We start from the raw sequence: 26,500 nt of genomic DNA on the forward strand, positions 1-26,500 counted from the left end.
CCAATGAATTGCCATCTTCTTTTCTTAATTTCTATGCTTAGTGGTCCCATTTTTGCTCTCTTTAGCAGTTCCTTTGTGCTGACCAGCCTCCGCCTGCAATGAAAGTAGAATGGGACACACCCCTCAACGCCTGCGTCAACCACTCCCATTTTCAGTTTCAACTCTCTTACCTCTTTCGATGCAGATAACTCATCGATTATTGGCCACTATTGATAAGTAATAAACACAACTGCAAAACACACGGTGTCGTTTATATCATGGTCATGCTACAAAGGTTTTACTTTTATACGATATAATAACATGAAATTTCACAAGTTTTAATTATTCAGTCTGGAGTATAAATACCCAAAATCTTAAATGATTGAAAGGGACTGATTAATCCACTACGAGAAGATTAACAGATTCAGATCTGTCGTGCAGCGACGTGGTACCTATTAAGTGTGTAGCTAGGCGATACACATTGTGCTTTTTCCTTTCCTTCTTTCTTTTTTATTATTATGTCAAGGAAGTCCTTCGCTTACCTTATATGTGCATAAACTTTCGTATAACTCAAAGCATCCCTGAAGGACCTGGTAGCATAGTGTATATGCCCAATACTTAGTGTATATGAACAATACGTAGTGCGTGTTGCGTTGCTGAACGGAAAGTAATGCTACATTTTATATAAGCTTTTACGGATATGAAATTGTAAATATTTTTACTTTCGATTTTGTGATGCTACGTTTGGAACACTTATTGAGTATATTTCAAGCCGTGTGAGCCAATATTTACAACAGTTTAAGGTTATTACAATGGCATTGCAGTTAGGCTTCAAAAATTGTGGCTTAAAAAGTGCAAACAGATATCCGCAGTATAGTATGAACTAAGAAACACAATTCGCAGAGCTTGCAAAATAAGAGAGCAATCGCAATAAACACAGAGCGTTCATGACAAACGAACCACAAGTAAGCTAACATCACTCATAGGATGGACATATTATCGCAGATTTGTGGATACTGCTCAATTCTGTTCTGTTTATTTTTCAGCATTGCTGGTAAGTATATTTGCTACCTTTGCCTCAAGTCATTTAATACTATATAGTGTAGTACTTAACTACCTATAAGTCCTTCACTACTATATAAGTCCTTTATTGTTCTATTTGTCTTCTGCTGCTATATTAGTCATTGACTGCTCTTAAGTCCTTTATTGCTATACTAGGTTTTTACTCTATTAGTCTTTAATTGCTATATTAGTCCTGTACTGCTCTATGGGCACATTACTGCTATATTAATCCTTTATTGTTATATTAGTATTTTACTCTTTTAGTTATAACTGCTATATTAATCCTGTAATGCTCTATTAGTAATTTACTGCTATAATAGTCCTGTGCTGCTCTATTTATCCTTTATTGCTATATTAGTCTTTTGCTGCGATATTAGTCCTCTAACTGCTATATTAGTCCTTAACTATTCTTTGAATCATTTACTGCTTTAATAGTCTTTATCTGCTGTATTAGTCCTTTGAATGCTTTATTTAGTCCTTTTACTATTCTATTAGTCATTTACTATTCTATTAGTCCTTTTACTGCTATATTAGTCATTAACTATTCTTTGAATCATTTACTGCTTTAATAGTCTTTGTCTGCTGTATTCGTCCTTTGAATGCTTTATTTAGTCCTTTTACTATTATATTGATCCTTTACTGTTCTATTCGTCCTTTAACTATTATATTAGTCATTAACTATTCTTTGAATCATTTACTGCTTTAACAGTCTTTATCTGCTGTATTAGTCCTTTGAATGCTTTATTTAGTCCTTTAAATATTCTATTGGTCCTTTACTATTCTATTCGTCCTTTAACTGCTATATTAGCCATTAACTGCTCTTTAAGCCCTTCACTGCGACATTATTCCTTTAACTGACATATTAGTCCTAACTATTGGTCCTTTACTGTTCTGTTAGTCTCTTACTGCTATATTATACCTTTACTGCTCAATTATTTATCTACTGCTATATTAGTCTTTAACTTATATATTGGTCATTTGCTGTTCTATTAGTTCTGTACTGATCTATTAGTCCTTTAATTGCTCTAGTATTCCTTTACTGTTCTATTAGTCCTTTAACTGCTATATTATTCATTTACTATTCTATTAGTCCTTTAAATGCTTTATTAGTCATTAAACTGCTATATTGGTCCTTTACTGCTATATTAGTACTTAAGTATTCTTTGAGTCCTTTACTACTCTATTAGTCTTTAACTATTCCATAAGTGTTTAACTATTATATCAGTTCTTTACTGCTATATTAGTCCCCTTACTGCTATATTAGTCATTAACTACTCTATTAGTCTTCTAAATACTCTATTAGTCCTTAAACTTGCTATAATTGTTTTCACTACTCTATTGTTCCTTTAACTGTGATATTAGTCCTTTATCTATTCTAAATAAAACAAAACTGTTAGCAAACTGCTTTTCCAATAAAGACCCTGTGTAAGAGAATGTGTAAAAGTAAAAGCTAGGGCCTGGCGTTTCGATTCTAGCAGGATCTTCTTCAGATGCTGAATGACCAGATCCTTCTAGGATCGAAACGTCAGACCCTCTTACTTTTGCACTTCATCTATTGTATTGGCCATTTAATGTTCTATAAGTCTTTAATTTTAACTGCTATATAAGTCCTTTACTGCTCTATGATTCCTTTAACTGGTATATAAGTCCTTTAAACACCTCCACATGTAGGCCTATATATTTATTATCTGTGGAAAATCAAATAAATCTAATCAAATCAAACTATTCTGTTAGTCCTTTACTATTCTATTAGCCCTTTACTGCTATATTAGTCCTTAACTGCTCTATTAGTCCAATGTGCTCTAGACATAAGCCTAGTTAGTTATGTATGAAAGCAACTGAACCTGTTATTATCATTACAACTGTGATTTACAATGTGATACAAAAAAGTCACTTGATTTTTTGTTCAAATTATGACGACACATTCAAGATAATATGAAACATGTGTTATCTATCTCGATTTTTTCGCAGACTTTGTGGCCGCAGTCGTTTCTACAAACGAGACGGTTGCATTGGGAAATTCAGTGTCCCTTACATGTGTTGTTGATACACTAGATCAGACCGTATGGACAGTAAAGAGAAACGAAAGGCCACCCAAAACACTATCCCTGAGTGACCAGATCTTTGACAATAAGAACATGGATTTGAGCATTGCTTCCATCTCTGATTCTGGTTCATTTTCTTACAATCTCCTCATCCTGAACGCATCTCAAGATATGGAAGGACATTACAACTGCGTGAAAGGAGGGGTGACAAAATCAACGGTCTTACTTAGTGTAGAAGGTATAGTGCGTATTGATTGAAATATATTCAGTTCTATTTGCAAACATAGTTCATACTTTATAAAATTGTGAAGGAACTGGCTGTTATTTTGCTCATAAATACCAGTGACCAGTCAGTTTTGTGGCAATTGAAAGAACGTTTGAGGGGAAAACATACGTTTGAAAGAAAGTGATTTTATTTTTCCTTGTTTTGTGACTAGTGTGTATTACCACGATATCTTTAATGTGGTAATATACCGTGGCATCTAGCTTAATTCAAAGTCAATCAATCGAAGGAAATCTAATTTTCCGAAGACCTATCCCATAAATTGTCCGATATATCTACCCTTCATGTTATGACGTCGTCATACAGAGAGCGGACCACACAACTTTCAGTGTTTCACATGTTGTTTGGTGGTGATTTTTTGTTCTCTTTTAATTGCAGTTCCTCCAATTGTGACATTAAAAATTGATAACAGAAGTCACGATATCAATAATGGCACAGCCAGCATAAATGTAAAATTGGACCAAGATATCACCATCCAATGTGTAGCAGAGGGAGGAAGGCCTCTTGTTTCTCTTGGGTTGGAGATAAATGGCAATCCGGAGATTGGCAGCACCACCGTAAACGAAACATCTAATGCGGTCATAAGTACACTCTACTATAGACCGAGAAAGGGTGATACAGTGATATCATGCACAACAAGTGGACAAACAGCAATACCAGACATCAGGCGTCAAACTAGTTTAAACATTGTGTGTAAGTATAACTATTGGTCTGTTAATAATTAAACCCACCTGGTCATTCGTACAACCCAATTACTCTCGAGTTTAGAATACTATTACGTCATGTCGTAATTATATGATGACTTGGTAGGACCATTTTGAGAACATGCGATAAATATTTAATGCGTGAGGATATTACTATAACCAAACAAAGAAAGAGACATAGCCACATTAAGTAAATAAATTCATATTAAACATTAATTTCAGATTGATTTGATGTTAATAGCCAAATCTTACGTATCGAAGAATATATAGCTAGATAAAAAGTTTCCCTACTTTTCGATTGTCAGGCGAAGGTTGAAATCAAACCCTGGACCTTTGTGTCACAGACTTAAGTCCTGAGTTCGTATAACAGGCTTTGTATAACTGTCATTGAAGGCATACTACGCACGTGTTACGTTTGAACAAAGGCACACGTGGTGCTTTAATTTGACAATGTATGCATATGCGACAAATTCATTCCATAAATATGACTGAATAAAACGATATATATTTACATTCTCCCACAAAGGGTTTCATGAATACATCACTTAATTTCTGAGATTTCAGCCAATTGCTTTATTAGTAAACCAAATGTTTATGGCTCAATTGTGTTGCGTCATAAATCTACATGTTCGGTTGCCCTGTGAATATTCTCTGAAACTTCCGTCATCTTTAATTTAATATATATATATATATATATATTTATTTTTATGTTATTTTGAAATTTTATTTATATACGTCCTAAATGCGTTCACTACTCATGTATCCTCTAACTTCCTCACTACAATGTCCAAGTTTAAAGTGTTACCTTTAGGTGTGTTATACAATAGATAATCAGTTTTTTGAAAGATTATCTTTTCCTTTTCAATTAAAAAACAAAAACAAAATATTACTCTCATTCACAAACTATACAATATTAAATCTTAATATTGTCATATTTGCTTGTATAAAGGAGCTGGAAGAAAAAATAACAACGCCCTTATTTAAAAATTTAACCAAAGTCTTACTGTTTTTGTATTTGTTTGTTTATTTATTTAGACAAACCACTCTGCATAGGCGAGATCATTAACGACTTCTTTACATGTCACTGTACATCGAATCCAGCAGCTAATGTCACCATCCTAATTAATGGCTCACACAACGTGTATAGTCAAACAGTAACACTAAATTTTCATTATCCTGTAAATTTATCCTGTTTGGCGATCAATAGTATCGGCAAAACGACAACAGAGGCTGAATTATTTCTTCCAAGTGTTAACCATAGTACACCTGGTAAGTAACTTCTAAACTGTCAAACATGTTGATGTAAATAGTCTTATAATTAATATATATTATAGGCCTATACCTACCGACTTCAGATTGGGTTGCCTGTCGTACTGCACTCATCGATCACCGTTCACAACATTTTTATTAAACGGAAATTAACTTTGCAACAATTGTTAAATTATTGAACCTTACATGATTACATTAATATTGATTAGACCTACTTTATCATACTTTAAATGAAAATCGTAATGAGTTGGAAAATCAAGAACAGTGAAAAAGCTTTCAGCCTCCACCGGGATTCGAACCACGGGCCTCCCGCTATATATATATATATATAATATATTAATTTTATTTAATATATATATATATATATATATAATTTTTTTTATAATATATCAATTTTATTTAATATATATATATATATATATATATTTCATTACGGATGTGGTCCGTCTAGCTAATTCCATTCGAAAAAAAACTACTTTCGGTGTGATGTTTAGCAACAAGTTGCGTCACGGTTAGACAGGCGCGTAGCGAGAAGTTTGCCAAGGGAGGGGCGAATCATGTAGGCAAACAATCTAAGGGTAGCGCCACCATAAGTTGGCGCGAAGCGTAACAGAAAATTTGGCCGAAATGCCTCCCAGATCGCTGGAAATGGCACTTCCCATGCCTTGTAAATTGCATCTAAGCATTTTCTATTTCGAATTTACTAGCGATATCGTAAAAAAATATGCTCAAGGGGGGGGGGGGAGGGGTCGTTACCTTCGCCACGAAGTGTCTTTTACCTCATGCAGCATGTGTTGGATGAAGTTTTAGCCACCGCCAAATATAATTTGGATAAATAATCACACTCATTATTTTCTTTTTATATCCCCATTTTATATATAAATAATTATGCCACCAAATATTGGGGGATATTAGATGCTATATCCCCCAGCTAAAATATTGGGGGGGGGGTGGGCATGTCCCCCCGTCCCACCCCACATGATCGCCGCCCATTGTTGCACGTGTTGAATGTTTGCTCAAGTAAAGTCACGAAAGAACTTGTGTACATCCAACCTTTGAATATATTCACTAATCAACAATTAAGCGTTCCATTTTCCCACAGATGTATATGACTCAACCACCGATTTACCCGCAAAGCAGCTATCCAGTCTCTACACCATTGGCATACCCATTTGTTCCGTGGGCGTTCTGATAGCATCTTTTCTTGTTTTCACTTATACACTTTTATGGAGGAAAGGTAAGGACTATTCATCAGTATATGACATCAGGATGTAGTTAAGTGGATTATTTGAGATACGGCTATATAGGTAGCTCGTTCTTCGCCTTCTCCTTCTCCTTCTCTCTCTCCTTCTCTTTATATCTACTTTAATAAAATTATGATCAAGAATAGGATTGGGAAGGAAAGAGTCAGGGACGAATTATGTTTTTGTGGAAGTGTGTTTATTTTGGTACTAAAATGTAAAACAAAATATGTAGTCGGCATCAGAGGCCTATACAGTTTGCAATGTACTTTTGGACTTTTTATGATTAATGATCTGCTTCCTGATATATCTGTTCAATGTTTCACATCATGACCCACAGAACACAACCGAAAGTTGACTATTCAGACCCTAGAAACAGATTCACCTAGGTAAGTCAACATTTTTGAGTCATGATTTGTGTTATATTTTTATATTCTTCTGTTACAGTTTCTCTCCTAACAGAGCTGGAGATATTACGGTTATGAATGACATGCACTGATATCGCTATTAAATTTTCGTATGTAATTTTATCGTTCATTTTCAGCAACCTTGAATCGCAAAGGTGGATGACTATGTCCGATCGCCCATTGCAACCGTCTCCTCAACATTGCCGGGAACCCGCGAGTCGCATCAATACATATTCCATGGCAAGTGAACCTTTCGTCCATGATATGGTATGTTGTAAGCTTTATGGCAGGGATGTTATCAACATGTTATTGTTTGTTATAGAAAGATGTAACCTAATATAAGTAGAATTATTGCGAAAAAAATACTTATAGTGAATCGGTACTTACGGTACACTTATCCAAGCTTGTTACACGTATTCGTCCTCAGGAATTTGTACTCGTACTTTGGTACTTAAGGAATCTTGTGTAGTACAGATAAAGTAAGGTAGCCGGCTTCGCGCTAAGACTAGTCTTGCACTCTGTACTCGATCTTAGTTGAAGGGAAATTCTACTTGTATACTCTTACTCATGAAGTTTTACTCGCACTACGAGACTACCTCGTGATATATAAATAAGGAGGAAAAGTTATATAGTGGGGGCAATATGGATCCGGGGGTGTGAGGGTGCAAACCCACTATTTAACCACACACAAGTTTAAGGCAGTTACTGAGACAATATTGCGCGCAGACCAGATTTATAGCCTAAAGATGCCTCCGAATGTATCCCTTTGTCCGGGGAGGGGCGGCGTGGTGTACCTAAAGATGCCTCCGAATGCATCCCTTTGTCCGTGGGAGAAAGGGGGGGGGCGGTGTCTGTGTATCTTTGAGATATAAAAGGTTTGATAAAAGTCCTACAAACTATGGAATTCGAGATGACGTAAGGGTTTGCAAATGTTTACGAAAGTTGTTTAGTTAAGAATATTTTAATAGATGTTATAATATCAAGCAATAGCAATAGCAATAGCAATAGCAATATATATATATATATATATATATATATATATATATATATATATATATATATATATATATATATATATATAAATATATATATAATATACTTCCGCATTCAGTTATAGTATTGCTTTGATCAATCTGGTTCATTTTGACAATCTTGTAAACACAAATTTAAGTTCTCACGTTGCTATTATCACGTTTCAATGTTGTTCTTAAGGGACAGGCGATTTTGTAGACTAAGCATGTTAGTGACGCACGACGACACGTCAACAATATGACCTTTACCGAGTCCAAAAGTTACGTGCGACGTAGTTACGCACGACAGTTTCGTCAAGATGATGTAACATTATCGTAACTCAATTGGCTAACTCGACACATGTCGTATTTTTGACGTGTTTTCAAGTTACACTGCAACGCAGCAACTCAACAATTTGATAATATTCGCCAACATGTAACGTAAGCGTATAACTCGACATAAAAGTTAGAAGTTTGTCGTTTTGCCGTGTTGTTTCCACACGCCAAGTCTTTAACTTACATGTCTTTTCATTGCCACCGCACATTTCGGATTAGATATCTAAATGTTAGCAGCGTCAAAAACTATGTGTCATATCTTGCAAGTTGACATACATACTGTGGCCATGTTTGAGAAGATTTTTTTTTTTAGATCCTTGTTCGATCCCCTCACATAAGGCTACTTCATTCTGTTTCTCGTAGATTACAACAAACAGTGGTTCATCGTTTAAATCATCAGTAGAAATGTCCTCTCTGCCTATGTCAGAAGGCTCCGCTTACAACCCTGAATATAAGCTTGCAAGACAATCATCACAGAATGATGAGTTTCGAGAGAGTGATTTTAAGGCAGATGCTGAAGTGGACAATACTGAATATCATAGAATCAAATCACTAGCAGCAGCTGATATAGATTTGATATCTTCTAATTCACCAGTCTCTGTAAAACTAAGACATAATTACCACACGCTCGAAGACCCCAGTTCGTATGATCCGGAAAACGCACAGTTAACATTTTCACCGTATCCATGGCAGCAGGATGACCAACAAGTTGTGGCTTCATCGTGTCTACCGCAGAATGACCCACAATTCACAAATTCTTCTCTACTTCGGTCTGACTATTTTTACGATAAGCCACCCACAGAAGACGAACTATGATAATCTGATCTCTCCGAACCGTATCTTGCTGTACCTCCAAATAAACCAATGGGTCGCTCCAAAGTATACCATGATGGCGTGAAAACGCTCACAAGCATGGGACCACTCCGGATGGTCTTACATACAGACGCACGCTGGGTGATTGACTAATTCAAGATTCCACTTGAACAGTTCGGCCGAATGAAAAAAAAGTGGGACTGTACAAAACACGCGTTAAAGGTGCTTAAAACAATTATTATGACTTGAAACTTAACCTTCGAAAATATGTTTCAAAAGATCTTATTCAGTTTAACAAGAAATTGTATAAATTACTATTGATCTGACGTCAGAGTCTGTAGCTTATCAAGTTTGGTCGATATTTTTTTTTAAATTATGAAAACACAATGATATTAATTTAAAAATAAATATGAAAATTTATTATACTATCAAAGCTAATAATAAAAATAGTAGGCTAGTACGCGTTGATTGTCCATGACGATTCGAGGAACAGTTGGTCCTATATGACATCAACATTACTGTAACGTTGATACATAAAGACTAGGTGTGCTTTCAGAATATGAACGACAGACAATAAAAGAAAACATTCTATAAACTTTTAATTATTAATCACTGCACTGAAATAATTCAACTTGTTAATGTATGTTCTGGTTGCAATGAAATGCAATTACTTCTGCTAATCCTTATATTCAAGATTAATATGCAGGAATAACATAATAGGGCGTACTAGTGTAGCGAAAGTGACTACACACAAAGTTCATTGTTCTTATATTGGTGTATTCATGCGTTCTTAAGCGTTGCTGTGTCCATCCTTTTGTTGGAATGTCAATGATATTTCATTCTAAATACAATAAAGCTGTTTGATTTTAATTGAACTATGTAGTAATTAAAGACACGGAAGATACTATCGACCATTTTTGTAACTTGACAGTATCATGACACATTCACAATCAGTTCCTGTCTGCGTATTTAATGGCAGTAGTGACGTAGTATCCGGCGGCACCAAGCTGGCCAGTGGACTCTGGCGGCATAAAGGTGGCCAGTGGACTCTGGCGGCATAAAGGTGGCCAGTGGACTCTGGTGGCACCAAGCTGGCCAGTGGACTCTGGCGGGACCAAGCTGGTCAGTGGACTCTGGCGGCACCAAGCTGGCCAGTGGACTCTGGCGGCACCAAGCTGGCCAGTGGACTCTTCCACAACGAAGCTTCCATATGTATGCTCTGGTTTTCTTTAGCAACAAAAATATGCAATATATAAATATGCAATATTTTGATGAGTTTCATTCCCATAGTGCACCATTAACTTTATATCAATGCCAAGTTAGACATGAATGTTGGACATTTGAGCTTTTACCATGGAAGGCTCAACAACGTTGCTGTTATTTGTTTGTTCGTTTCGAAGAAATATCAAAACAATTTGTATTAATGTATTAATGTAAACAAAATGTATTAAATGTGAAATGGGATTATTAAACATATGGTCCAATGAAAGTTCCACCAGCGCAGGCATTATCCATCTGTTATATCGAAATATGCTACCACAAGTAGCTCCTATATACATTTATACAGACTCCTATATAAGTATAGTTTTTTTTCTCTCTGCATGGAAAATAATGCTATCATTTCAAAACGTTTAACTATAAGTTTGTGTAGTACAAGTGTTCATCTATTTTTTAGATGCAGAAGACTATCCAAGGACCACACCTGGTTGTAGATCATTTTACCACTAGCTGTATGCCTTTCTATGTTTTTTAGTATTTATTTTAACACTATATTTTAATCCTTTGGGAAGAATACGTGCATAGGAATACATAATCGATACAAAAAGAAGCTTTGCATCAAGAACGTATACCAAATTATGAAAAATTTTAAGCAAATTGACAGGCAGTCCCCCCCCCACCCCCTCACGCAAATGAATGAGGAAACTTGTAGACTTGTAAAGTCCAGAGGAAATGGGGAAAATATATAAATCTACAGATAATCAAAACCAAACAAAAGTTGATTACATGTAGTACAAGCTTACTAGTAAAGTCTAGACGATGAAAGTAGAACAAGGAACTAAGTTTCTCACTTGAGAACTGACATTTAAAACCAAAAGTACCTCAAAACACCCCGGTGATATTATTTAGTTTATAGTGCATGCGCGTCCGATGTATTGAGCTTAAACCTTTGTTAACAATGAAACGAAAACATTGGAAAGAATCATCACATGTTAACTCGAAACCACTGTAATGCAGAATTATGTATCACTTCCTTCCATTCCTTCCTGTTCAACCCAGTTTTCACAAGGAAGAACTTGCCAAGTGTTTATACAAATATATAATGGTCGAAAACACATGTACACTGGTAGCAATTTTACTGTTATATGATATACAGGTCTGTATAATATACCTGATCAGAAGTGGATCAGGGGGGAGGGGGGGGGGGGCGCATCCCCGGCCATAGGCCAGTTAAAGAAAATATAGAGGGGTTCTGGAAAAATATGAGATGAAACATATCGTCTCCTCAGTTTCGTATAATAATAACTTGCCGATAAAGTAAAGAGGGGGTACTCCTATCTCTCTTTTCCTCAGAAAATGAGACGATGCAGAATCATTGATAATCTCTAGTTAACTTTAAGGAGTAGGGAAGTAGCCATGGAGGTGGGGGAGGTGGTGGGGAATGTTCCACGCCCTCACTTTTTAGATTGCACTACAAAAAAAGAGAAGGGAGATGAACACTTGTACTACACACACACTTATAGTTAAACAATTTGAAATGATAACATTATTCTCAGTCCCCTTATCTCAGTCCCCTTTGAACCCCCTTCCACCCCCTCCGCAAATTAATTAAAAGGACATGTGATAGATGCTGTGTCGATGTTTGCATTGGAATGCAATGGACTACTTACTTGGGATTTCAAAGATGACACAAACGTGATATTACTACAGCACAGTAGCTGGATAACAACAAAATCGTTATTAATGTGTAAGATTACTTAACAGTGTACATCTATACTAGTGTACTAATCGAACCATATCTGTATTTATCGCACACACAATAAGTGACAATTTTTTTAACCTATCAAATTGCGGGTAGCTAGGTATTGATCGTATCAAACAAAGAGTTCAACGATGCAAGTGCGTACCGATTCGTAGTGCCGGAATCGCCACCTATAAAACGTCCCAATACGACAGAAGACAGCGTACGCTAGCATCTGACAAGTTTCTCACATACCGGGTAAAATGACCAAATTGGTGGAGCAAAACAACTCTCATCGTTCTGTACATAACAACAAGTTGCAGAACTTTTGCTTTTAAAGTATAATCTGTTACTGAAAATATACTTAAATCCTTCCACCATTCCTTCTCATATTAGTCCCGACCCCTCCACCCCCATCCGCTGCCCCAAATAATATCTCACGGTTAAGGTAGGTTACGCCACTGATCAGTATAATCTATATATAAGGACCAGTTGACTCTCAAACACAAAGTCTAATGGTAGTGTTCGCGTGTGTACATGTTCTAACACCTTTGTATACAATGTACAATTCATGCATAATATTGACAAGCAGCATATAGTCCGGGATTTGTAGATACGGACATTCCTTTTAGTGGTCACCCTCCCCTCCATACTCCACTACTGAAGGTGGTCATTTGTGTATGGCATGTACCTGGAAGTATTTGTTTATGAAGAGCATGTATCAGGAAGTATTTGTACATGTAGAGCATATATGGGACAGTCTTTGTACAAGCAGACCAATGCATGTTCACTAAAGAGTACTATGTTCTAGTTTCATATAACACATGTACTTAGTAGTCTCCCGACTGTAAGCACCATGTAACTCTACAGTAAATTGCTGTGACAGAGTAAATGTGTAACAAACTACACATATGAATAAATTGATTAATCTTTGACAAGAAACAAAAGATTAAAAAGAAAAGGTTCATAACAATGAAAAATAGTATCCTGAGTTTATATTCACCAGGTGATAACAGGTAGACCGCTAATGAATGTGCAAAAGAAACTAGAAACTCTTAAAAGAAAAAAACATCTGAAAACTGCTTTTTCAATATCTTAAATGTGGGCTTTTTGGGGGCAAAGGTCAGATAAAGTCCACAGTTATAGTAATTGGCAAACATAAATGAAACTATGTAGTTAAGTCCATAGCTTTCTCTTTCAAGAGAGTGTTGATATCATAGTTTAATTAAAGGTACTAGTGCTATGATAATAGTATTCAGTTTCTTATTACCAATAACTCAAACCATATCATCTATTAGCAATGTATAAAATTACACACAAGTCAACAACAGAAATCTGACGGTTTATAAATAAATGAATGAAGAACCTTTGGTCAAGAGTGAGATTTAATCCGGTGACCTCAGGGATGACAAATCCTTTCCTCAGGTTAAAGTTGATGGCGATCGATACTCAGTGACATCTTTCAGTTTTTTAAGATCTCAAGAAAAGAATACGATTACGCCAAATCTTATCACGGGTGGTACAATAATACCCTTCATATGATAAACAATACAATTAAGTCGATCAGCACCTCTATACATCGACCACAGGATCGATCTTGCCTAGAAATGATCCCACAGCAGACCTAGGAATACAAACTCTATAGTGATCCTAGAGATTCAGTATGTTACAAAGTTTTTACTATAAAATGAGGATCAACAATGACCAGAAGTGATCCCACAGAGGATCAGATGGATGGAAACTGACTTGTGATCCTATGAGTTTATTATGCTGCCAGTTAGTGAGGTTGTACATATGATGTTACAGAACATCAGGAGATACTGTGGACACATCAGTACTGTAATAGTGAGTTGGAATGATGCAACAGGTCCTAGTGATGCAGCATGACTAAGGCATGGATTCCACAGAAAGGGACACGTGAAATATGCACATATACTATAATATGCACATATACTCACTACAAATATGCACATATACATATAGTGCATGAAATATGCACATGAAATATGCACATATACTGAAATATGCACATATACTCTTAAGAGATGACAGAGATGTCTACAGGTTACAAGTGATAGGCCCGTAATACTATCTGATCTTTTACTTGTCCATACAATCTAAGATTCCAAGTTGACTGGAGCAGGTATATCCCCCACCCCCCCCCCAAACGGCCCCCAATCGTTGGTTTGGGTTATAAGCTATCTGTGTAGCTCATAACCTCTATTTTGGTGCCCTGATGTAGATGCACCAAACACACACAACTTTTCAAGTTTTCTTCACCAGTACATTGCAGGTTAAGAACATATATACAGGACATCAACACACAGTACCATATTAGATATTAACCCAGGACCATGGTGCACCATTATCTGTAATATACAGTATATGGAAATGTATCCTGTTACCAAGCTACAAACACACACAACTTTACAAGTTTTCATCACCAGTACATTGCAGGTTAAGAACATATATACAGGACATCAACACACAGTACCATATTAGATATTAACCCAGGACCATGGTGCACCATTATCTGTAATATACAGTATATGGAAATGTATCCTGTTACCAAGCTACAAACACACACAACTTTACAAGTTTTCATCACCAGTACATTGCAGGTTAAGAACATATATACAGGACATCAACACACAGTACCATATTAGATATTAACCCAGGACCGTGGTGCACCATTATCTGTAATATACAGTATATGGAAATGTATCCTGTTACCAAGCTACAAACACACACAACTTTACAAGTTTTCATCACCAGTACATTGCAGGTTAAGAACATATATACAGGACATCAACACACAGTACCATATTAGATATTAACCCAGGACCGTGGTGCACCATTATCTGTAATATACAGTATATGGAAATGTATCCTGTTACCAAGCTACAAACACACACAACTTTACAAGTTTTCATCACCAGTACATTGCAGGTTAAGAACATATATACAGGACATCAACACACAGTACCATATTAGATATTAACCCAGGACCATGGTGCACCATTATCTGTAATATACAGTATATGGAAATGTATCCTGTTACCAAGCTACAAACACACACAACTTTACAAGTTTTCATCACCAGTACATTGCAGGTTAAGAACATATATACAGGACATCAACACACAGTACCATATTAGATATTAACCCAGGACCGTGGTGCACCATTATCTGTAATATACAGTATATGGAAATGTATCCTGTTACCAAGCTACAAACACACACAACTTTACAAGTTTTCATCACCAGTACATTGCAGGTTAAGAACATATATACAGGACATCAACACACAGTACCATATTAGATATTAACCCAGGACCGTGGTGCACCATTATCTGTAATATACAGTATATGGCAATGTAACCTGTTACCAAGCTACTGCACCAAACTCACAATACTATAAACTGTGATAAAAAACTTCACTCGTTGGCCAGACAAAACAAAACACAGAATACATCACATATAAACTATGTGAGACACAAAATTTGCAGTTTTTTAATTACACTGTACTGATCACTCACATACCAACAGCAGCTATAACAGTGAATTGTTTCTAGACAGGCTTAGATATGATCTACCTTCAATGTTTAACATGGAAAGTAAAACTCATGAACCATAAAGCATTTTCCTCTGAGTAGAGAGAAGAAAAAGGGATAAAAAATGGTTTTAGTTTGACATATTTTTTCTCTTCTAAACCTTTTCTTCACATTTTACATCAGATAAATCACCATCAATGCTCCATTACTCAATAAATGGTTACACAACAGAAGTAATCTTTCTCCTACAATAACATGTACATAAAAACTCATTGACTTCATTTTTGGTGAACTTTAGTGTACTTTCGGTGAACTTAATTATAATGCAACTGTTGTCATAACAATTAAGTCTTTGTTTTTGAGTATTAAAAATACCTGATAGGTTTATTAAATCTGTCACCAAAATTCAAAGACCTGTTTCCAATGCTTTAGTTCTATACAACCACCTCCCCACCAACCCCCTCCCCACCACCCCCCCTTCCCATGCCAAGCATATCAACATCACTAACACTGTCTAGATGCCTACAAATGATTCTGACATCACTAATGTTTCCATGACTACCATGAATATTTTACTTTAATACTCAAGGCTGATTCACCCCATTTTCCAAGCCGATTCATGAAAATGTCAAAGACAGACATATTTTTCTGCAACAAGTAACAACTTCAAGATCTGGTTTAATAATTAACTCTGAAATTAACATATCATATCATATAAGCAGTTTAGTAATCACATATTGCATATGAAACAATGACATTCTCCACTTGAGATCTCAAGAGCTGAAAATTGTCAAAACTAATCAATTCACTTTATACTACCAAATATTAACTTAGTACTTGAATATGAATCCTGTCTGACAAATGACTATGAATCTATTGGAGAGTAGCTGCAAATTGTGATCAATCGAATTGAGACAACAACAATACTTCATACAGATTGATAAAGCTATAAATTACTTCTACATAATGACCTCCTTTAACCAGGAAGTAATAATACTTACTTTCCATAAGCATGTCATTCAAGCACTGAAAACCAACCCACTGTATCAATATACTACAGATGATTATTTCCCATCATATTAAAAATTAAAGTCAATGGCTGAATTAAGTCTACAAATACTCCAGTAATAGTCAGCATACACTAGGGATACTCAGCACAAAAGTCAACGAGTTTAGTCTTCCCACTGCTTCATTATATATATATATATTTTTTTTTACTGTTGTGAATTTTGTTTTTATTCCTTGAATTCCCTCCCCCTCAATTTTTGCAACTGCTATGGTCGCCTTTTGTTTTTCTTCTCTTTTTGCTGGCCTATCAGATGGTTTTGCTATTTATATATATATATACATACATATATAAATATATATATATATACATACATATATACATAATATATATAAATATTTATATATATATATATAAATATATATACATATATATAAATATTTATATATAAATATATTTATATATGTATGTATATATATATATATTTATATATTTATATATATATATATTTATATATATAAATATATATATATATATATATTTATATATATATATATAGATAAAATATAGATATAGATATATATATATATAAATGTATATATATATATATATTTATATATATATTTTTTTAAATATATATATATATATATATATATTTTGGGGGGGGGGGGGTAAGGGATGTTTGGAAAACAGACAGACAAAACAGAAAATGAAAGCAAACTTTATGACGGCAAAGCCAATTTTCGTCTCAAAAAAAACCCTGCTGTTGCAAAATCTTTATACAGATATTTCTGCTACCTCTGCAGTTTTGATATGTTCCAATAGACCTGCACTGATATTCATGTAGATTATTCTCAAGTACATGGGCAGTTTTGCTACTTGTTAAAAAAAAGAAAATACTTGTAATGACTAGTGGAAGTTATTACTGTTCATCAGTTATGAAACAAAATGGTCAATTAACATACAAACAGAAAAACAAAACAACCTAAGTTTACTGAATATATCCTAACTAAAGCGAACTAATGTCGGGAAAGTTAAATGATATTAAATGCTGATAAATCTTAAGTGATGTATTTGCACAAGGCTGATGTGCACAGCTTTGTCAAAACGACATCAAGATGAATTCAGTCTTGGCAATATTTTCTCTATTTATTTCCATATTTATGATTTTTAGAGATCCTGCAAATGTTTAGAGGTTTCTCTATCCAGGAAAAATGATAATCCAGGAAAAGTTACTTAGTACAGAGACTCAACAGGATAAGTTTACTGCTGAAAGTGCTTCTTCCAAAGTTTGTCATCTGAACTCCATCTCAAAGCAGTCATTACCGAGAATCCTTGAATCCAGTCTTTAATTAATGACAAAAAACAGAAGGTACAACTAATTGAGTAGTGCAGATACATTAATGTTCAACTAAGGTACCACTGCCTCCTAAATGTAACTTGAGGGAGACAGAGGTACACAGGGACACTACTACTACTTCTTGTTGGTGATGCAAAATATATTCACTCAAATGGCAAGTGGTGGAAAGTCCTGCTTCAACTTGGTGAACTTGCGACAGTTCGGGCAGGTGCTCTTGGTGCCTAGCCATTCTACAATACACTGCCAAAGAAGAAAGAAATTATTAATAATAAAAGAAATTATTAATAATAGAAGAAATACATATACATACAAATATTTATAACAAAGATATCAGTCGCAACATTGAGATGCATGTGATGGTAAGCAGCCATCATACCCCCTATTGCACCCCACCCCCACTTGCCTGCACCTCACCCCACTTGCCCCAACCCACTAAATTCTTATCTGGAGGCATAAAGCAACCACCAAGTATCAAAGCTCAATTATAAAATGACAAAAATATATCACTATAATCAGAAAGGAATATGTCACATGACGATTCTGCTTCACAGCAAGGATGCTCATATCGTTAAGCTGGTTTACTTTTGACGAATGGATATGGCTTTTAATACTGTCACTGTTTATCGATTCTATTCACACTATAAATCCATTACATTCTTTCATCCTGGTGGAATACTTACATGTGAATCCTGCATGCTCTATCAAGTCATACTGTTATTACACTATAACTTAACTAGTTGAGAGAACTACCTGACACCCTGCCATTTACAGGTCACTTAGCTATACCCCCACCATCCCCTCATCCCATCAGGCCACTGAGCTATACCCCCACCACCCCCCACCATCCCCCACCCCCATCCCATCACTTTTTCCCCTTTCCCATCCCTCAACCCTCTTGTAGTAGTACATGCCTTCATGTACGTGGCACCCACTCTTTAACCCATTTGAATAATGATGAGCATAAATGAAGTATGGAAACTCGATTTGTGTGTTGATGAGAAATGACACCACATAATACGTACATCGGCATGGAAACGATGCCCACACTCCAGATCAAGCACCTCCTTGAGGGCCATCTCTTCATGACAGATAGCGCAAGGATCTATCTCATCATCATACACCTCATTCTTCCAAGAGGTGGTGGTGTCATCCACTGTGGACCAGGGGTTCGAGCTGGGTGGAGCTGCCGGTATAAAAGACAGAGGCGCGCCTCTTGCTGGGGTCTGTGGAACATGAAAGGTCTCCCTGTTGTTCTCTAGAAATGACTTCAAAAAAAAAAAAAAGGAAACAGACAGAATGTTGTTACTTCTATTTCTCTTCCAATAATATATTTATTTCATTCTTCTCTCCATCCCTTGTCTACTAATCCCCTTACATCTATCTCTTTGTGTTCACCATGCTCATTAACCTGTCTGTATTCTGTGCATGTTTTTGTCCCTTCTATTACTGTTACTTGTCATTAAGCCTCTGAAGAAGAACCTGCTAGGATCGAAACGTCAGGCCAACTTACTTTTACACAATTATATATTTCATCAGCTAGCCGGTGTTCATAGAACTTCTGGTTACCTCTATCAGGCTATAAACAACACACACAGAGATCTGTTAATCTATGTAGTGAAAAGTCACGAATACCAGTTACCCATTCTGAAAGGGTAACATGGCTCAAATAAGGTATGTTTATAATAGAGTTACTTCATGACTCATGGTTATGATAAAGTCACACATTCTGAAAGGGTAACATGGCTCAAATAAGGCATGTAAATGATGGAGTAACTTCATGGCTCATGGTTATGATAAAGTCACCCATTCTGGTAGGATAACTTGGCTTAATCAAGGTATGTAAATAATAGAGTAACTTCATGGCTCATGGTTATGACAAAGTCACCCATTCTGAAAAGGTAACATGGCTCAAGGTATGTAAATAATAGAGTAAAGTATAGCCAATCAAGAAGTACACACTTTGGTCTGTACCCAGTGTAGAGCAATGCTTATGTCTCCCAATACAAAGAGCTTTAAGATATTGATGAAAATTTAACATTGCAAAATAAATAAATGAGTGTACATATGTATTTATTATATTTTATTTGACAAAGTCTATACGCCCTTAGCTTGATCTCCAACCCACGACCCCTTCTCTCCCCCTCCTGTTTAAAGAATGATCAAGTTACCACCGTTAATCTGTCCCGTTGGGTTGTAAGCTGGATACACAAGATCTTACCTGCGGTACCTTGGCTTCAGCTTCTGTGATCTGATCAGATACTTTGTCCATGATCCCCTCCATCGACAATCCTGACAGGGAGTTGCCGTTATTAACTCTTACTACCCGCAAGAAGTTGGTGAGTTGTACTCTAGTGGCAGGAAAATGAGACAGTCACAGATTACATTTGTTACTTTTCAGCAGCCCTTCCTTGCTATTTGGTTTTGGCAACGTTCTCTATCGATACGCCATGATACTTTACTGCCGTAACAAGTCAAGTTCCATCGCAATGAGCAAAAGACTTAGAAACCTAAGTTAACTTCAAAATATACCATAATTCGCATGATATTCTGTATCTGCAAACATTTAGCATCTAGTCATCCGGTCATGGCAATTTTACAAAACACAAAATAAGATAACAAAATTAATGAAACAAAGGCACCCTCCTACGCTTTCTTTGACTGAAAGAAAGCTCATTAGATAATGGATGCCATTCAGTTATTAAGATTTGGTGCGCAAAAATATTTGCACTTCAGGTATGAAAACTCATACAACGGGCAAACCAGACATTTAAACCGTCAACCTTTTAAGGTTAATGTACTTGTGAACATTAATAACATAATAAAATATTATACATATAACATAATAATACATAATACATATAAAATATAATAATATATATAATAATATAATACATATAACATAATAATACATATAACAACATTAATAACATAAAATACATATAACATAATAACATATATTTCCAAACATATTTCATAGTAACCGGTACTAACTTGTTATAATTAGGATATCTCTCTTCCAGTCGTTCCATTATCCGTTGGTAGCTACTTTTAACCGTGGTTCTCCTGTCTCCAATCATGCCCTGAGTGCGTGGTTGGAACCTAGCAGTTGTAGGATTCATCAGTGAGGTTTCAGGATGGAGATTAGAAGCTGCAAAAACAAAGAGAGATATGATAAGAGACAAACTATATTAAGACGATATCCCTTGTGCACACTACAATGACTACTCAGACCATTGAGTTGAAAGCTGTCTGGAAGTTGGTTCCAAACTCACAGCTGAACTAGCCATTTGCTAGGAAGACCACATCTGGTCAAAGAATTAGTTTTATCGTCACTGGACAATACAGATGTTCTTCAACTCATTCGTCAAAGTAGCTTCAGGTCCAGATCGGACAATGAAAGATTTCTCTGTCAAGGTTCAATAAGTTTATCGAACATTCTACCAATTGAATCAATCTCTACTTTTATCCCATATCCTATTGTTGAGATCTGACCTAATTTAAAAAGGTTATTGCATTCCCCTCCCATCCTTTCCCCTCCCCTCCTTCCCCCTCCCCTCCTCCCCTCCTCACCACTCCCCCACCCACTTCCCCACAGTTTGCTACAAAAGACCATATATTAATTCTTGATTCTAACTTGACAAAACTCATACACTGTAGTACACTGTACATGTACATGTTGGGATTTCCTTTGTAAATTTTTCTGGAAATAGAAAAAACCAAACAAAGGTACAATCTGAAACCTAATCTGTACCATGTTGAGTTCTCATCAGGAAACCAGTCAGCAAGTAAGGTCACACAGGTCACAATACGATTAACTGAGAGTATGCATTTATTTTAATGTATTGTTTTGCCTTCACTTTCACAGTTGAAGGACAAAGGTATCAGATATCTAGATAGTATTCTGTAGATAAAATTTCACTTCCTTTTATTTAAATGCGTATGTATTACAGAGTATTAAGTGATTCTCTTTATCATACAAGATGGGAAAAAAAGGAGAAAGTTTAAGCTTCAGTCTTTGTAGCTGTAAAAAAGAGGTGTTTATATATGTCCACAATTTCTACCACGTTATCAAATTCCACATGAAAATCTTTGGTCTGAAAAGAACAGAGTAAGTGTTTTGGCTAGAACAGGATTCAAACCAGTTGCCACTGGGTCACATGTACATTGCTCTAGTAGGTAAGCTACCCAGCTGTAAGTGACTTGCAAGCTCATATCATGGCAATATCATGGAATAGTGGGGAATCCCCAATTTCTGTTTGTGTACGGATTACAGGTTTTATTCATGTCCAAACATATTAATCTAATATTGTACGTCGAGGATGAATGAAGGATGGTGCGGGATGCTTTTTACCAAGGTTTGTGCTTTTCTTTTTGAAAGTGTATGTTAAAATTTAAGTACTTAAGTACTTTGAACCATAGATGAAATGTTGAGGAAAATCCTGGTAGTAGTTAAAAACCAGGATTCATATTGCAACACTATGGGTTGTGTGAATTTGCACTACAATAATTACAATAATTAATAACAATAATTAGTATGTACAGCTTTGATACCAGCAATGATGATCTACATCATACACAGCTCATACTAACCATGGTTGACTTTATTAGTAAATGTCGCCATCTTTGTCGTCGTTGCTGTTGTTGTCGGTTGACCGGGAGTGTGCTGTGTAGTAGTACCATTGCTCCGAGTACCAATTGGAGATGGCATGTGCCAGAGTCCAGGAGGGGGCCCTGTGGCAGGTCCAGGTGCCAAGGGCATCGTCGAGCCTGGTCCCCGGGGTACAGCACTGACTATCCCTTTAGCTGGAGGAAGGCCAAAGGCATTGAGAGGAGGAGTGGTTGGTGGGGGTATTGTAGGAGGACTATCCAGAGGCTTCTGGGGTGCTTGATGAGACCCACCAGCGTGAGGCGGCAGGTGAGAGGGTGGTGCAGCGATGGTTGAACCAGGAAGGGGTGGGGGTGTTCCAAATGTGGGCCAATTATGAGGCGCATGCTTGGCTTTCAGCTATAAAAGGAAATACGACAGTTTAAAAGTTAAGTGCAGTTCATGATCGGCATAAACATATCATTAAAATTTTATTACAAACCTTGTGACATGATGCTTTCAAAATGATACAAGGCCCAACACCTGTATGGAAGCCTTAGGCAGCCATTATCATGACAATTGTTTCAAGTTCGGTCACTCGGTAAACAAGGCATGAAAAGTTGAGCTAAGCAAGAACCTAATGTTTGATAATGACGGTCCTTGACTGTATTGAAGACTGAATCTGACAAGAGAGTCATTGTGTTGTCTGGGATAAAAGATACAGAGAGGGGAGGGGTGTCTGGGATTAAAGACACAGGGAGGTGGGGGTGTCTGGGATTAAAGACACAGGGAGGTTGGGGTGTCTGGGATTAAAGACACAAAGATGGGGGGTGTCTGGGATTAAAGACACAGGGAGGTGGGGGTGTCTGGGATTAAAGACACAGGGTGGGGGGTGTCTGGGATTAAAGACACGAAGATGGGGCGTGTGTCTGGGATTAAAGACACAGGGGGGATGGGGTGGGGCCATTCATCTTCTTTTTACAGAGATACTTATGGTAAACAAAACCTCCAGAGGCTTAGAGAACTTTGCAGATGGTAGGGGGATATATTATTCACTTCAACATGTCATGTGGAAAAAGAGTGTCAAAAACGGAATCGCCGTGGGACCTCCATATGTGACGGAGAGGGTCTTGTCCAGCAGGATGTACCTCTACTTACCGTTTTTGACCTTGAGGGTTCTGGACGCGGAATTACAGGTAAATCAGTCAGTATTAAACGACCTGACTGGAGCTCTTGAATCTGGCTGTCAAACTGACTCTGTTAAGAGAACAATACAAATATGTCAAAATACCAGGTTTATTTAAGGGAGTGAATAAACCTTGTCATATTCAAACTATTATATTGCTAAGAAATCACTGTTTCTCCAGCAATCACTGTTTCTCTGGCACATCTTACCTTCAGGACTTACAGCATTAATAGACTTGTTCCATAAGTATTCTTACCAGAATCTGGCACAGTATAATTAGGGCTCAACTGTGAAATGTTTGTGTAAGTATAAGGTCCTAAATGACCTCCAACTCCTACACAAACCTACGATCTGTGTATCAAAATGGAGTGTCTTAATTGTTACTCAACATGGCTAGGCTTATCTACCCTGCTTCAAATCTGTAGAGAGGATACCATTGACTTGACCATCCTGAATCTTGGGGTTGCCTATCCTGAATCTGGGGGTGCACATCCTGAATATGGGGGTTGCCCATACTCAATCTTGGGGTTGCCCATACTTTATCTGGCATTGCACAACCTGGATCTGGGGTTGCCCTTCCTGAAAATGGGGGTTGCCCATCCTGAAAATGGGGGTTGCCAATACTGAATTTGGGGGTTGCCTATCCTGAATCTGGGGGTCGCCCATACTCAATCTGGAGGTTGCTCATCCTGAATCTGGGATTGAACTGTTGTTTGCAGTACTTGATTCACACAAAGCATTAATTTCACTTTAAGCTATTAAAGCCATAAAGTAAATATTTCACAAGTGTTAGGATATGTACACTTACAGCTTGCACAATAGTCATTGTATTAAATGAGGGCATAATAACACCTTTCATCCTAATGTGAGGGTCATGGTAATAATTACTTGTGGTAAGTAACAGCATGGTAATTGCTCTTGCTGCTGCACACATCTAACACCTTTAATCCTAATGTGAGGGTCATCGTCATAATTACTTGTGGTAAGTAACTGATCATTGTCTTAAAGTGGTTGCCAGGGATAACAGAAGTGACTTAATAATGACATGGACTTTTTTGATGGGAGATCAAATTTTGTTTTACCCAACATATATTTTATTTGCTTTTTATATAGCGCTTTACCAGCGATAGGTCTCAAAGGGCTTTACAGACGTTATATTACCCTTGGTCAATGATAACCTGTCCCAGAGACAATCCCTTCAGTCGGCTGCAGTTATATACTGCGCCCAATGACAAGTTACTGTACCTCACAGGTACCCCATTTAACCCCTGGGTGGAGAGTGGCAAGTGAGATAAGGCATCTTGCCCAAGGACACAACGTAGTGAACTAGGCAGGAATCGAACCGGCAATCCTTGGATCACGAGTCCGACGCCTTAGCCAATTGGCCACCATGCTCATGCTCAAAATCTGTCAGACTTACCTTGATGGTTTCCATCTTCTGTTTATTTTCTTCCCGACATCTCTCCCAGTCCTTCAGTATAACAGTCAAGTTTGCATTCTCTTCTCTGTGAGATAATAATAATCATAATAATACATAAATTTTATAAAGCGCCAAACCAACTACGAAATAATTCTTGTAGCGCTTAACATAATCATAACAATTATAACATATATGCTTTGGTGAAAAGATACGTTTTGAGAGCTGATTTGAAACCGTTCACAGTATTGCACATTTTTACATGTTCCACAGGCACGGTGCAGGGTTAGGAAGTGCACTGATAATATAAACATTATTGTATCCACGCTATCATACTCAGCTTATTAAACAGAGAAAGTTTTCTTAACACTTGAAAGTGCAGTTGGAATACTTCACAGATTAACACGCCGAATAATAATCCATCTGCCTACTTTGGCACAGAACAGAAACAGAACAGAAAAATTAGCCAACAAGAATTGTATTTTATGCAGCTAATTTATGCAGCCGACTAAATTTCGCCCTGTCCATGTTTCCTTGGTGATTTTTGTCATACCTTCTAAAGTTGTCTCTTTGTGTTAAGTACAAAAGCATAACATGAAATTGTTAGGAGAGAAATGCCCTCACTTTTACATTGTTTTCCAAATATCAACAATGTTAAAGAAGAGATGAGAGTTGCTACAAGGAAGGGTCATCATTTATATGTATGCACCTCTTACATATCTTATCAAAGTATCACACATGCTTTATTTTTTCTCTATTTTTTAAGCATTTTCACATATTTACTATTAAAATAAGAAACCATGCTAGAAAATCCAGATATGACAAATGCTTATTTTTTAATTTTTCTCTTTTTGAAGCACGTTCACATTTTTACTCCTTACCCTTGTAGGATGCGCTTGAGATTGTTCATATGGTATTGACATTCACTAATGGCTTCTTCTAGTGGTCTCAGGGCCTGGTCTTTATGTATCTGTACAACACTGACCTGAGTAAAGGAATAAAGACTATCATTAAGAAGGAATATGAAAAGCAAAGCCACTTAACGGTACTTTAATTCATCAAATGAACGGCCTTGTTCTACTTGGGTCATTTATCAAAGCATTTGACATTCAAGAACAAGAACGATGGTGCTGGCTGCATTTTGGACTTCCTAGGAACCTTAAACATATACTTTACTCTTCTCCTCGATCCTAGCTCTACTAAACACACAGAATAGTTACTACCTTTTGTATTTTAAGGAAGATTCTTTCTCTTAAAAGTCTCTGGTGCAACGTTTCATTTTTA

The 26,500-nt window shown here is 36.6% G+C and overlaps 2 protein-coding genes across 3 annotated transcripts in view; one reads left to right on the forward strand and one right to left on the reverse strand.

The window, feature by feature from the left end:
- Positions 1-259: 259 nt before the first annotated feature.
- Positions 260-15,515, forward strand: LOC139977865 (uncharacterized). The gene is made up of 8 exons (XM_071987566.1): positions 260-1,033; positions 3,013-3,324; positions 3,748-4,062; positions 5,109-5,342; positions 6,445-6,579; positions 6,924-6,972; positions 7,128-7,257; positions 8,700-15,515. The coding sequence occupies exons 1-8, from the start codon at positions 967-969 to the stop codon at positions 9,150-9,152; spliced, it is 1,695 nt and encodes a 564-aa protein (XP_071843667.1). The 5' UTR covers positions 260-966; the 3' UTR covers positions 9,153-15,515.
- A 1,786-nt stretch (positions 15,516-17,301) lies between these two features.
- Positions 17,302-26,500, reverse strand: part of LOC139976710 (uncharacterized) — a 62,451-nt gene continuing 53,252 nt past the window's right edge. For both annotated transcript variants that reach the window (XM_071985374.1, XM_071985376.1), the window contains exons 28-35: positions 26,098-26,201; positions 25,220-25,304; positions 23,772-23,870; positions 22,619-23,033; positions 21,020-21,176; positions 20,247-20,376; positions 19,051-19,293; positions 17,302-18,268 (exon numbers count right to left, since the gene is read on the reverse strand). In XM_071985374.1, coding sequence (XP_071841475.1) covers positions 18,176-18,268; positions 19,051-19,293; positions 20,247-20,376; positions 21,020-21,176; positions 22,619-23,033; positions 23,772-23,870; positions 25,220-25,304; positions 26,098-26,201 — 1,326 coding nt within the window. In that variant the 3' untranslated portion in view covers positions 17,302-18,175. The remainder of the gene's footprint in view (positions 18,269-19,050; positions 19,294-20,246; positions 20,377-21,019; positions 21,177-22,618; positions 23,034-23,771; positions 23,871-25,219; positions 25,305-26,097; positions 26,202-26,500) is intronic.

Source organism: Apostichopus japonicus, chromosome 12 (assembly GCF_037975245.1).
Source record: "Apostichopus japonicus isolate 1M-3 chromosome 12, ASM3797524v1, whole genome shotgun sequence".
NCBI classification, from domain to species: domain Eukaryota; kingdom Metazoa; phylum Echinodermata; class Holothuroidea; order Aspidochirotida; family Stichopodidae; genus Apostichopus; species Apostichopus japonicus.

Bases quoted from the DNA above. Each gene is read 5' to 3' on its own strand.
- LOC139977865 (XM_071987566.1), top strand. From the start codon at position 967: ATGGACATATTATCGCAGATTTGTGGATACTGCTCAATTCTGTTCTGT. The intron at 5,343-6,444 runs GTAAGTAACTTC...ATTTTCCCACAG, and splicing joins TGTTAACCATAGTACACCTG to ATGTATATGACTCAACCACC. The intron at 6,580-6,923 runs GTAAGGACTATT...CATGACCCACAG, and splicing joins TACACTTTTATGGAGGAAAG to AACACAACCGAAAGTTGACT.